The 14,650-nt window shown below is 39.1% G+C and overlaps 1 protein-coding gene across 1 annotated transcript in view; it reads right to left on the minus strand.

Annotated features, from left to right (window-relative positions):
• Positions 1-775: 775 nt before the first annotated feature.
• The window catches only part of WDR44 (WD repeat domain 44), a 92,795-nt gene continuing 78,920 nt past the window's right edge, over positions 776-14,650 (minus strand). Inside the window, exons 14-20 of the mRNA XM_012475991.2 lie at positions 14,235-14,357; positions 9,291-9,482; positions 8,504-8,605; positions 8,170-8,285; positions 6,557-6,684; positions 6,055-6,189; positions 776-1,832 (exon numbers count right to left, since the gene is read on the minus strand). Of these exons, the coding sequence (XP_012331414.2) occupies positions 1,738-1,832; positions 6,055-6,189; positions 6,557-6,684; positions 8,170-8,285; positions 8,504-8,605; positions 9,291-9,482; positions 14,235-14,357 (891 nt within the window). The 3' untranslated portion in view covers positions 776-1,737. The remainder of the gene's footprint in view (positions 1,833-6,054; positions 6,190-6,556; positions 6,685-8,169; positions 8,286-8,503; positions 8,606-9,290; positions 9,483-14,234; positions 14,358-14,650) is intronic.

Genomic DNA, 14,650 nt, shown 5'->3' on the forward strand with positions numbered 1-14,650 from the left:
TTCAGTGTATTCATATAGCAATAACAAGTGTCAGTATTATGCCTTTTAGCTTCCATCCTAACTCGTTTTGTCTTTTTGTTAAAGTAACCACATAAAACCTATCAGGAGATAGTCATATAATAATACCCTGGTTATCTGCAGTTAAAACAACACTGCAGCAGACTACAAGTTCTCAGGCAGAAGTCAGTGCAAGCCAAGCTGCCTCAAAGAATTGAAGACATCAAGTTCAAAAACGAAAAATTGGATCAATCACAATGCCACCCAGACCCTGAGACTAAAGAAACTGTGCCTGGATTTTAGAACGTCAATGGCATAACAATTCAGTCAGTCAGGGAGAGTACAGGAGAATGAGGGAGCCAAAGTAACCAAAGAGAGATGAGGAGAGGGGAGGAGGGAGGGGAGGGGAGAGGGAGAGGGCACAGCACTGGCAAGAAGAAAGCAGCAAACAGTACGTAATTTACTAGAAAGCCCAGAACACTCTAAGACCATGCTAGATTAACAAGGATATGACTGTGGCTCCGCAACTTCTCAATTACATGCTGAAAACAAATGCAGTAAGGAACATATAAGCATATAGATGAATTCTTAGCCATGTTCAATTTAAAGCTAGAATTAAAAAATGTTTAAAGGTATGTAACTAATGCATTATAATTTAGGGATCTAAAATCTGGTCTTCTGTTTGCTAAAATTTAAATGATTAAAACAAGAGTTTATTTTTCTTGCATTCCTTGATTTACTGAAGTTAATTAAAAATAAAGCCATGTTTAAACAAGTGTTGGAGACCAACTTTTAATAATACATATTTTATTTTCAGAAACATATGCTAACCATCAACAACATGATCAGGGTTCCATTGCCCCAGATGTTATTTCATTGGTACATTGCATTGATATTTACAAAGGCTTTCGAATTCAACAACACAAAACAAAACAGCTTAATTTTTAAAAACTACAATGCTTTAAAAAAATGTAAACAGTTTCATTTTTACATTATTGTAAAAAAGAAGACTCACTCCTTAATGTGGCTTAATTTTTTTTTAAGTGAGCAAAGCCTGGTGCTCATGGATAAAGAATGAAAATAATTCTTTACATAGAAACATTGTGCTCCAGTGTGGCAAAGAAAAAAAATTATATGTACACATATAAAGAAAAGAATCTTAAGCCCACAATTTAGACCACAAAAAAATCTTGTCCCCAAATTGAGAAATTTATAAAAACCATTTACACATGGTTATTGACCTACTGGAAACCAGATAACATTTTCAAAACAATAACTCAGTCAAAAGATACCACTTTTCTTAAAAATGAAATTTTGTGCAAAAAAAAAATTGTTTAAGCTAGAAACAAGACTATCTCCCCTAGTAAGAGGCCAAAAGAGCCACTGAAATAATTTAACTCTGTTAGATTTAATGCATGTAACCAAAAGGCACACACATGTGATTAATATATTAATATCTTCTCATGCAGAAACCTGTGCATGTTCATAATTATACAACAAAAACACAAACAAAACACAACATAAAGCCTAATGTCTGGCAATGTTATTCTAGCCATATTCCTTTCTATTCTATCATCCCAGGGTTTCCTAGATCATTAACACTGCCTCTCAAAAAATATATTATATTTGAACAACTTTCAATAAAAATTAAAAAAGTATGTTAGCCTGGAACACTATATTTTTTCAGTTCTGATACATATAGAAACTTACTGATATGTTTATTTTAAATGTCATTTCAAATTAAGATACAGTTTTTCTTTTATTAATAAACACTTTGATTGCTCCAGTGAAGTCAGCAGAGAGAAGAACTTCTGTGTTATCTGTCCTCATAATACCTTAAAAGCATAAAAAAAAGTTTTAAGTTGGTTTGTAAAGGAATATGAAATCTGCTGCCACAATTATCACATGCCCATGACCCTCCACCTTCAGGGGAGAAGATCCCCACCTTTTCAGTCTCCTTTTCTGGCTGGCTCCTGTAATTCTTTCATTCTGCTGAATCTCTCCTCCTCTCTGAGGCTCACTTCGACTTGCTTTGTCTTACCTGGTCTTTCCCTGGCTTGAGGATATTATAGTCTCTTGGGGCCTGGATGCTTGGATTTATTCCTAGGCAACCTAGGCATCTAAGTCATCTAATGCTTCATTGCATGGCAAGAAGCTAGTGTGTCACTCAGCCCCAGGACTTGAGTACTGGCAGAACGGGACCAGCTAGCAAGTCTGTTGCTAACAGGGGTGTCTAACAAGGTTGCCAGTAAGGTTTACTGTATAGCAGACACACTGAAACTGCCATGAAATGAAGTAGACACATTCGCTGTGTGAATGCTGACAGAACCTTTTGCCATATGGTCCTTACTGTAAAGCTATATAACTATGCTGAATGGCATAGATGCTTACCTCTTACATTTGCCAGTTGCATAAAAACATTTAATAAACAAATTCAGTGTTAACTAACTCTATTATACATAGGTAAAAATTGAGATTTTAACTTGAGATTTAAAAAAGAAAATAATCCAAGCTTTAATTGGCAAGTTGTGTACAGGATGAGTCACACAAATGGTTTCATTTAAATGTGCTAAAAACATATCCTAAGCCTTTGAACATTCCTTTACCACTCTTTTGGTGTATCTCATAGCAGTGCTGTGCAGTAGTAGCAGCAGCAGCAAAGGACTCAGGGATATGAGAAAGGATAGAGAAGAAAAGAATTCATCATATACACAAAATGCTTTGTAAGACACAATAATAATGAAAATAACAATAATGCCTACTACATGCCAGGCATTTTGCCAGGCACTTTTATACATACAAGTATATATATATTTTTAGATACAAAGTCTCACTCTTTTGCCCAGGTTGGAATGCACTGGCACCATCATAGCTCACTTGTAACCGCACACTCCTGGGCTCAAAGGATCCTTCCAACTCAGCCTCCCTAAGGCACACACCACTGTGCCCAGCTAGTTAATTTTTTGTGGAGACAGGGTCTTGCTATGCTCTCCAGGCTGGTCTCAAACTCCTGGCCTCAAGTGATCCTCCCGCCTTGGCCTCTCAAAATGTTGGGGTTACAGGCATGAACCACCATGCCCAGCCTATACATGTCATATTTAATTCTTAATAAAACCCTGTAAACTAGGTTATCATTTTACACATAAGGAAAATTTGGGCTAAAATTGCTAAATATGTCAGGAACAAAGAAAGAGGGCAATTGGATGTATTTTCTGATCCCACACTTTCAGTTTAAGACAGAGTTTATTCTTTTTTTTGAGATGCAGTATCACTCTGTTGCCCAGACTGGAGTGTAGTGGTGCGATCTCGGCTCACTGCAACTTCGCCTCCCAGGTTCAAGCGATTCTCCTGCCTCAGTCTCCTAAGTAGCTAGGATTACAGGCATGGGCCACCATGCCCTGCTAATTTTTGTATTTTTAGTAGCGACAGGGTTTCACCATGTTGGTCAGGCTGGTCCTGAACGCCTGACTTCGTGATCTGCCTGCCTTGGCCTTCCAAAGCGCTGGGATTACAGGCGTGAGCCACCATGCCTAGCCTGAGAGTTTATTCTTAGACTACACCTACATGGGTACAAATGACAAACACAAATCTGAGTACAATCCACTAAAATTTGTGGTTCTTGAAAAAGGACCCAGTTAGTTAACTGAATCTTGTTAAAGTGGTACATTTTTGAGAAGTTAAGGAAAAAAACTGTATTTTTTACTTTTCCTCAAATTGTTTTAAAAGCTAGAACTTCCTGTGGAATGTGCAGGGGAGGTATATAGAATGTAAAAAGGTAGCGCTGGGGAAAAAAGAAAAGAAAAAAAAATAGGCCAGGTGTGATGGTTCATGCCTGTAATCCCAGCACTTTGGCCAAGCAAGGTAGGAGGACTAACCTTTTGGGGGCTACAAGTTTGAAACCAGCCCAGGCAACATAATGAGAACTTGTCTCTACCAAAAAGCAAAAAAAAAAAAAAAAAAAAAAAAAAAAAAAATTAGCTAGGCATGGTAGTACGTGTAGTCCTAGCTACTCAGGATGCTGAGGCAGGAAGATTGCTTAAGGACAGGAGTTCAAGGTTGCAGTGAGCTAAAATTGCACCACTGCACTCTAGCCAGGAGCGAGACCCAGTCATTCATTCATTCATACATACATACATATATATATACCTACCTACCTACCTACAAACAAAGGTAATTAAAAAGAAAGAAAAACTTAAATGACTTAAGTTAGAAGAGAGAAGCTGGATTTGATTCTGAGAAGGAAAGAAAAACAGAACATAAATAGGCATTTAGTAAAGGTTTAATCATTCTAACTTGGTTTATTTTTGTATCTTGTACTGAGAAGTGCTAAACTGAAGTTCATCTTTGTTATCAAAATTTTTCTTCAAAGACGAATAGTGTAGCGAGTGGAGTAGATAGTGCAAATAATATTACAAGAAAAATTACTTGAGATTAAAGTACTTGATAACTTTTTAGCATTCAAATACTTTAGAAGTACTCTTTGTATATTGTATCTATTCTTGTGGCTTTATGACCTGTTTGTAATCTGTAGTGTGAGACAATACATTCAATAAACTATTATGCAATAATTTAAAAATTAAAAACAATTTATATATATATAAATTAAAGCAATTCTCCTGCCTCGGCCTCCCAAGTACCTGGAATTACAGGTACACACCACAATGCCTGGCACAATTTTCTTTTTTTTTGAGACAGAGTCTTGCTGTGTCACCCAGGCTAGAGTGTAGTGGCAGGATCTCAGCCCAATGAAACCTCCACTTTCCTGGGTTCAAGCATTTCTCCTGCCTCAGCCTCCTGAGTAGCTGGGATTACAGGCATGTGCCACCACACCTGGCTACTTATTATATTTTTAGTAGAGATGGGGTTTCAACATGTTGGCCAGGCTGGCCTTGTACTCTTGATCTCAAGTGATCTGCTCACTTTGGTCTTCCAAAGTGCTGAGATTGTAGCCATGAGCCACCATGCTCAGCCACGATTGGTATTAATAATACAAACTTGTTTTCACTAACAATTGGTCCAAATTTTCATAGTCTTACCATACTCTTAAGGACTAGCAGGACTACTACAGATTTTTATATAACTGATTGGCACTCAATATTACTTGTTTTCTTCTTCCTTTCTAATATGAGCACTTTGTAAAACTGGAATACTTGTTCTCAAAGCATATGCTACAAATGGCAAGAAATTTGTAGTTCAAGACCAGCCTGGCCAACATGTTGAAACCCTGTCTCTACTAAAAATATACAAACATGTAAACAGCCACCTATCTCGAGAAGCTGTTAACTTGTGGCAAGTAGAAAAATTAGCCCTGCTTCATTTGGGTTTAACTCATTTCATAAGACAGCTGTTCATTAAGCACCTACTATATGTAGGCAAGCACTGTGTAAGACACTGGCAATACAGCAATAAATAAGACATGAAAACTCTCTGTCTTCTAGAGATTAGACTAGTAGAAGAGACAGATAATAAAGAAGGTTTACATTTGTATATGTTGTTTGCACTTCTCTAAAGAGAATGGTTACCTATAAATAGTTATAAACATCCAAATTTTTCATTTTTAATTCTCAGGTGAATGTAAAAGAAGTAAAACTTTCAGGAAATATATTACTGACATGTTCAGAAATGGATATCTGACAACCATTAAGTTGCAAACAAGAAATATTCTTTGGTGGCTCACGCCTGTAATCCCAGTACTTTGGGAGGCTAAGTTGGGTGGATTTCTTGAGCCCAGAAGTTTGAGACCAGCCTGGGAGACATGGTGAAACCCCATCTCCACAAAAAACACAAAAATTAGCTGGGCATGGTGGCATAGGCCTGTAGTCTCAGATACTCAGAAGGCTGAGGTGGAAGGATCACCTGAGTTCAGGGAAGTTGAGGCTGCAGTGAGCTGTGACTGGGCCACTGCACTCCAGCCTGGATGACAGAGCAAGACCCTGCCTTAAGAAAAAAGAAAAAAGAAATATTCTTTATACTAGTGAAAACCTCATTATACTGATATGAGATAAATGAGGCTACTAAGTGCTGACTAGAAAAAAAATAGGGCAAATAAAGATTTACCAGAAGGTGTGGCATCCAAAACTTCAGCATCTTCACTTTTCTCATTCCCTTCTGATTTTTCAGATTGCACATCCAAAGATAACATCAAACTTGGGTTTGGAGCAAAGATGGCTGATGTAACAACTGCATTGTGGGCTGTGGAAAAAATTTACTTCAAGATAATTGACAAATGGAATACCAAACATCAAGATAAACACAACAGTGTATGTTATATACCAAATATCCTTAAAAACTAACACAGAAGTAACTACGAGTGATTTAAAACTCAAAAACATTTTCTAAAAACATGCCACATAAAAGTTCTGAAACTCCCTGACTTCTCAAATTTTAGACCAAAGTTCTTCCTTAGTATAGATAAATCAAACAAGCAAAGCCAAATGCAAAGCAGTTTATCACTGTCAAACTGCCTCTCTAAAATAATGCCTAAATGAATTTACTTCTAGTACATATCCACTTTAACCTGATTCTCTTATAAGACACACAAAAGCAAGTATTTACTTACCTTTAATACCTTCCCAGAAGTCATTACGATCTCTCCTGACTGAAGTAAACTTGCTTAGGTCATGGTAAGTACTCCATATGTAAACATACTTATCTTCTGAACCACTAACGAGGTAAGTAAAATCATGGCTGAATTTGGGAAAGAAAGAAAAAACAAATAAAATGTGAGTGTGTATGTTTAAAGGTTTCCTTTATCAGTGCTTCCTACTTTGTGATACCTAAAATAACACACGAAGGATCTTGTTGAATACACAGACTCATGGTGTCACTCAAGATGTTCTAAATGTGTAGGTATGATGTAGTGGCCTGGCACTTGTATTTGCATCAGTGCTCTAGGTAACTATGATGTTAGTTAATTTACATTGGGAGGAATGATAATTTAAGGTGTGAAAGACAGAAGACGAATGCTTTACCAGTTGAATTACTGGGTAATTACTGTATAATTCAAGAAAAAAGAATTGGTAAGAAAAGGGCTGAAAGAAGAGGGCTAGAAAGAAGAAAAGACAGCTAACCCAATTTCAGGAGAGTGTCCAGAACCCAAAATTTTCTTTTTTTTGAGACAGAGTCTCACTCTGTCGCCACGTTGGAGTACAGTGGTGCAATCTCGGCTCACCACAACCTCCGCCTCTGTGGTTCAAGCAATTCTCCTGCCTCAGCCTTCTGAGTAGCCAGGACTACAGGCACGTGCCACTACACCCAGTTAATTTTTATATTTTTAGTAGAGACAGGGTTTCACCATGTGGGCCAGGATGGTCTCGATCTCTTGACCTTGTGATCTACTTGCCTAGGCCTCCCAAAGTGCCAAGTGCTGGGATTACAGCCGTGAGCCACCGTGCCTGGCCCCTCCTTTTTTCTTTTTGACACAGAGTTTCGCTCTTGTTGCCTAGGCTGGAGTGCAATGGCGTGATATTAGCTAACCGCAACCTCCACCTCCTGGGTTCAAGTGATTCTACTGCCTCAGCCTCCCGAGTAGCTGGGATTACAGGCATGCACCACCATGTCCAGCTAAGTTTGTATTTTTAGTAGAGGCAGGGTTTCTCCATGTTGGTCAGGCTGGTCTGGAACTCCCAACCTCAGGTGATCCATCTGCCTCGGCCTCCCAAAGTGCTGGGATTACAGGTGTGAAACACCTTGCCTGGCCCCAAATTAGAAATTTAAATAATAATGATATGTAAAGTTTTGAATAGAGGACACTGGGCTGTCTGGTGTTAAAATGCTTTCTTAGTGTCCTAAAAGGTTCCTTCCTTTCCTAAAAGGTTCAAGACAATGTGGCAGGGAGGGGAGTGGCAGGATGAGCCCCCTCTTAAAAGCATAAACAAAGGTACAAAAGCAAAAACTTTAGAGATGAGAGTTTTCTAATCCAGGCTCTACAACTATGACTTTAGGCCAATCACTTAATTTTCTGAGTCTTGTTTTCTTCATCTGCGGAACAGGGGAAATTCTAATCCTATAGATTATATAGGTGGACAAGGTAAAGTATTGCATGATAATAAAATACCAGTTGCAAAAGTGAAAAGAAAAACCCCATTAAACATAAGGCACAGACCAATGGAAAAATAGAAGTAGGGGAGAAATGTTCTGATCTCTTTTGGGAATATCTCATTGCCAATTTACCTGAAACTTGCTTTGATCTGGCTGCTGCTATTGACGTAACCCTTATACTTCATGGAGAGTGACAAATCTCTCAAATCATATAGTCTGATTCTGGAGTCATTTGAGGTTACCAATATCTAAAAGTAGATCAAATGAAAAGTTAAAAATATCATCTTTTAATACAAGTTAAGCTACAACCAAAAAAGGGTGTTACACACATACAAATGTACCCCAAAACTAGAAAAAATAGTATTCTACAAGAAAAAGAGTACATTTTTTGCCAAGATAGTAATAACTAACTTTCAAGAATCTAGGTATATAGTATAGAGAGACATGGTTTTGAATACTGTAGTACCTTATTTTCTCCAGGTAAAGGCTCAATGCCAGTAATTTTTCTTCCAACTTTGTTGCGCCCTCTAGTAGATCGGACATGTATTTGTGTATGGTATTTCAAATGCTAAAAATAAATCATACATTTAACATATTAGAATTAGGAGCATGTGTGGTAGCTTGCATCTGTAATTCTAGCTACTCAGGAGGCTGAGGCAGGAGAATTGCTTGAGCCCAAGAGTTTGAGGCTGTAGTGAGCCAGTAATTGCACCACTACACTCTAACTTGGGTGACAGAGTGAGACTTTTGTCTCTATAAAATAATTCTTTTTGCTTGGAAGTGGTGGCTCACACCTGTAATCCCAGCACTTTGGGAGGCTGAGGCAGGTGAATCACTTGAGGTCAGGAGTTCAAGACCAGCCTGGCCAACATGGTGAAATCCCGTCTCTACCAAACAATACAAAATTTAGCTGGGTGTGGTGGCATGTGCCTGTAGTCTCAGCTACTTGGGAAGCTGAGGCACAAGAATCACTTGAATCCGGGAGGCGGAGGTTGTAGTAAGCCGAGATAGCTCCACTGCCCTCCATCCTGGGTGACAGAGAGAGACTCCGTCTCAAAAAAATTTTTTTTTAAATTCAAATTAGAAGAAATCTCAAAAGTCATCTGTTCCAACTCTTAAGACAGACATTGTATTATTTCTCCCAATTTAGAGAAAATGCAGTTAAAGCTCAGAGGAGATAAACAACTTGTCCAAAATCACAAAAGTGTTTACTAAGTATAAAATTATATAATTTACAGAAAACAATAATTTACCTCTGTATCATAGAAAATACATCTGCCATCATATGTCCCAATCACTGCATATTTGCCATTTTGACAGAAATTTGCAGCTGTGATCAATTTCGTCTGACCATCTACTTCATTCCACAAAGCCACTTTTTTGTCAGGTATGTTCCAAAGGCGGAGCTTTCCATCCAATGACCCACTTAGAAAATACCTGTCATCCTAAAAAGGTGGCAAAAGAGAAAGCTTCCATTTTACCTCATCAAGAAAAAACTCATTAGCATATCAAATCAGTAAGTCTATTATAATAGTTTAAAAATGCAGATTTCAGGGCCGGGTGTAGTGGCTCATGCCTGTAATCCCAGCACTATAGGAGGCTGAGGTGGGTGAGTCACAAGGTCAAGATATTGAGACCATCCTGGCCAACATGGTGAAACCCCATCTCTACTAAAAATACAAAAATTAGTCAGGCATGCTGGCACGCGCCTGTCGTCCCAGCTACTAGGGAGACTGAGGCAGGAGAATCACTTGAACCTGGGAGGCGGAGGTTGCACTGAGCTGAGATCGCGCCACCGCATTCCAGCTTGGCGACAGAGACTTCCGTCAAAAAAAAAAAATTCATTTAAAAATTACTATTCTTTAAGCAAGCCTTATTTTATGCACCGAAAGCAGTAACAACAATTAGAAACCTCACTATTCATTTTGCAGAAATAAGGTTCTAATTACTTTATCATATCCTTAAAATGCCTTTCGCAAGATACGGATGGTAACAGATAATGTGTTTGAGTGTGTAGTGTATGGAAGAAGGTTCTGTGATCAAGTAACTTTGAGAAATTCTGGGTAACAGAAAGTTAAACATGATTCTCAGTTAACCTGCATTTTGAACCTCCAAAAAGAGGATAAAGTAGGTAGCATTTTTCAACATATTTAAACACAGACTTTTTTGGGGGGGCGTGTTAGGGGAGGTGCTACACCCTTCAGGAACATGCTATGGGAAATCTATCGTATATTATACCTTCCTCTGGGATACATGTAATGCTTGGATAAAAGAGCAACATCAGTTAGTGGCCCCCAAAACCAGTCATTTTTGGAACTCTAACACCATGTCAACAGATAACTGCTTCATTATTCAAATTCTGCTCTCAAACCAGGGATTTTCAACCTGTGGCAATTTGATCCCACAGGGGACATCTGGCATTATCTGGAGACATTTTGGTTGTCACAACTGGTGGAAGGATCAGGATGCTACCAGTATCTAGTGGGTAGAGAGGCCAGATGCTGCTAAACATGCTATAACACACAGCCTTCTCTCCTCCTATAACAAAGAATGTCAATAGTACTAGGGTTGAGACACCTGCTTTAAACTAAATCAGTCCTACCACTAAGCTTGTTTTGATTTTGGCAACGTAAGATATATATACACATGTATTTTTTTTGGTGATGGGGTCTCCGTTTGTTGCCCAGGCTGGAGTACAGAGGCTTGATCACGGCTTACTGCAGCCTCAACCTCCTGGGCTCAAGTGGTCCTCTCACCTCAGCCTCCCAAGTACTTGGGATCAAAGAAGCACACCACCATACCTGGCTAATGTTTAAACTTTTTATAGAAATGGGGTCTCCCTGGCTGGGTGCTGTGGCTCACACCTTTAATCCCAGCACTTTGGGAGACCGAGGCAAGTGGATAACCTGAGGTCGGCAGTTCGAGACCAGCCTGACCAACATGGAGAAATCCCATCTCTATTAAAAATACAAAATTAGCTGGGCATGGTGGTGCATGCCTGTAATCCCAGCTACTCAAGAGGCTGAGGCAGGAGAATCGCTTGAGCCTGGGAGGCAGAGGTTTCGGTGAGCCAAGATCATGCCATTGCACTCCAGCCTGACAACAAGCACGCGAAACTCCATCTAAAAAAAAAAAAGAAAGAAAGAAATGGGGTCTCCCTATGTTGCTCAGGCTGGTCTCGAACTCCTGGCCTCAAGTGATCCACCTGCCTCAAACTCCCAAAGTGCTGGGATTATAGGAATGAGCCACCATATGCAGCCAAGATTATTCTTTTTTTCCCCTTTCCCTCCACCCTAAGAGTTTCTTTCTGTTCTTTGCAAAAGATTATTATTCTTACCCATCTCTGAAACCTGCCAGAGACAAGCTACAAATGATGGACATTTCCATGGTTATGGTATAGTAGGCTCTATTCAATGTCTGCCAGTAGAAGAGTCGAACAGGTAAAAATACTTTAACTTAGTCTTCTAAGTCAGAATTTTTACATATATCTATATCTATATCTATATCTATATCTATATCTATATATCTATGTGTGTGTATCTCCATTTTGTTATACAGTGGCGGGATTTTGGCTCACTGAAATCTCCACCTCCTGGGGCTCAAGCAATTCTCCTGCCTCAGGCTCCTGAGTAGCTGGGATTACAGGTATGTACCACCATGCCCAGCTAATTTTTGTCTTTTTATTAGAGATGGGTTTTCACCATGTTGGCCAGGCTGGTCTTGAACTCCTGACCTCGGATGATCCACCTGCCTCAGCTTCCCAAAGTGCTGGGATTACAGCTGTGAGCCACCATGCCCGGCCTGTTTTGCTATTTCTTTCATAACTCTGCTACTTTGCTTCCTTTGACATTATAGTAGGAGTCATATTATTTCCTAAAAAAAAAACCTCATCACTACCCTATTCTTTCCCAGTTCCCCTGCCACCGCTGCTTTATTTATTTTTTTTTTTTGAGCAGAGTTTCGCTTGTTGCCCAGGCTGCAGTGCAATGGCACAATCTCGGCTCACTGCAACCTCCACCTCCCAGGTTCAAGAGATTCTCCTGCCTCAGCCTCCCAAGTAGCTGGGATTACAGGCATGTGCCACCATACCTGGCTAATCCCAGCCCTTCTTAAAAACACTCCAGGTCAGTAAAATTTTTAGAAATAGGGCTTCATAGTTTCCAAAATAAAACCAAATAAAAGCACTATGAAAAATCATTGGCTGGGTTGGGTGCAGTGGCTCATGCCTGTAATCCCAGCACTTTGTGAGGTCAAGGTGGGCAGATCACTTGAGGTCAGGAGTTGGAGACCAGCCTGGCCAACATGGTGAAACTCTGTCTCTACTAAAAATACAAAAATTAGCTGGGTGTGGTGGTGCATGTCTGTCATCCCAGCTACTCGGGAGGCTGAGGTAGAATTGCTTGAACACGGGAGGCTGAGGTTGCAGTGAGCTGAGATTGCACCACTGCACTCCAGCCTAGAGACCCTGTCTCAAAAAAAAAAAAAAAAAAAAAAAACTGGCTGAACAGAAACTTTAATAAATAATAAAATACTGCATGGAAAACAATCAGATGGGTGCGGTGGCTCACGCTTGTAATCCCAGCACTTTGGGAGGCTGAGGTGGGCAGATTGCTGGCGTCCAGGAATCCGAGACCAGCCTGAGCAACATAACAATACCCTGACTCTACTAAAAATACAAAAATTATCCAGGCATAGTTGTGCATGCCTGTAGTCCCAGCTATCTGGGGAGCTGAGGCAGGAGGATTGCTTGAGCCTGGGAAGTTGAGGTGGGAGTGAGCCAAGACGGCACCACTTAATTACAGCTTGGGTGACAAAGTGAGGCCTTGTCTCAAACAAAAAAGAAAAGATAAGAAAAAGAATAAAAAAGAAAACGATGACAACCAAATATCTCTTTTCACCCTGATACTTTATAGTTAAAATAGAGTTAGGAAAGATTTATGGATGGAAAGATTTTGCTCACAGTGGTTGATGGGGTAAATGTATCCTTTTGTTATATGTATAGGGGACAGGGATGGGGGTGTTTTTCAGAAAGAAGACTCTAATGACTTGATCATCAAAACTGGTAAGCATTAACATAATCTTTTTTGTGTGTGTATGATAAGAGGTGGAGTCTCACTGTGTTGCCCAGGCTGGTCTTGAACTCCTAGCCTTAAGCCATCCTCCCACCTTAGCCTTCCAAGGTGCTGGGATCATAGGCGTGAGCCACCATGCCTGGCCTAGATTAAATGTTTGTAAATTTCAAAAATTTTTAACCAAGTCTTCTAAGGGTTCAGAATTATCACTGCTTATGTTATAAGCTTGCTCAGGGAAGGAAAGCATATTGAAAACAAGTCAGTCTTCTCCTTTATCTGGGGGAAAAGATGAAGAAATATGAATATGATTAAAATGTTACATTAAAAAGATAATGGGTGTTAAACATATAGGACACCACTGGAAATGTGATCGTAACATCAACATAGGTGAGGGAAACTTGTTGCTAGGGTCAGCTTGAGACCTCTGCTTATTTTAATCGAGCTAGTGTAGTCAGCACCAACACGTGATTTCCTTTTTGCTTACAGTTGCAAAAAACTATAACTAATTTAGCCTTAAGCATTTGGTGGCTCTATCCTCTAAGGGCATATAATAGGTCTGCAATTCCATGACAGCAGATTTTTCTTTGGTTGAAATCATATGAAATACTTGCTTTCTGGGGGAAAGATATGAAATGATTTTCACACTGAAAAGGAATAAAGAAGAGATATCAAGACTAAATACAAATTCAGTATATCTTGTAATGAATTTTGGTCTTTGCCTCTTTCAGTTTTTTCCTCTGTCTCTTCCCTCCCCAGTCTTCTATTTCTGCTGAGGTACTTCCCTTTCTCATTTATCCATCTGCTGTCTCTTCTTCCTCCATGTGCAGTATCTCTCATCTTTAACAGGATACTTAATTTCATTATTTATACTCTGCATGTCTTAATAAAGATTTAGGATAACTTTTTACTATTACGTTTAGAATATAACATCCCCAGTTTTTCTACTGCAGATCAGCAGAATATTTCCTTTCTCATTTCTAAAGCAAAATGAAACACAAAATTAAATTGCTCATAACTATGTAGCTGTTAATAATTTTTTTCCTGTAATCCAATTGCCCTCTAGAGAAACCAGGTTCTCTCACCTTCCTTAGAGGGTAACAAAAACATGTATAAACAGTTACTTACTCTTGGATGGAAAGCTATGGCAGTGACAAAATCTATATGTTGAAAACAGCAAAGGCATTCTCTTCTAGAAATGTGCCATAATCTGACTGTTTTATCCATTGAAGAAGAAAGAAGAAAGTAGTTCTATGAAGAAAATGACACTGATTAGGTTATCACTATATGAAAAAGAACCCTATTTATACAATAAAAGTGAACTTTTGGTTTTTGTATCCCAACAGTTTTGTTATTGTTAAATGCAGCATTGGAAAGAACAAAAGATTATCAAATACACTTGGAGGATCCTATTTTCTCGCAAACAGCTAAATACCATATTTCATTGATTGTAAAACTTTTTCACATTACCTGTTCTGAAATTAGGATGAATCTTGTCAATGTCTAAAGAAATTTGCCAGGCAGCAGCAGAGAACTCTACGGTG

The sequence above is a fragment of the Aotus nancymaae genome, unplaced genomic scaffold (genome assembly GCF_030222135.1).
Source record: "Aotus nancymaae isolate 86718 unplaced genomic scaffold, 86718_ANA_hifiasm-v0.15.2.pri h1tg000004l, whole genome shotgun sequence".
Taxonomy (NCBI): domain Eukaryota; kingdom Metazoa; phylum Chordata; class Mammalia; order Primates; family Aotidae; genus Aotus; species Aotus nancymaae.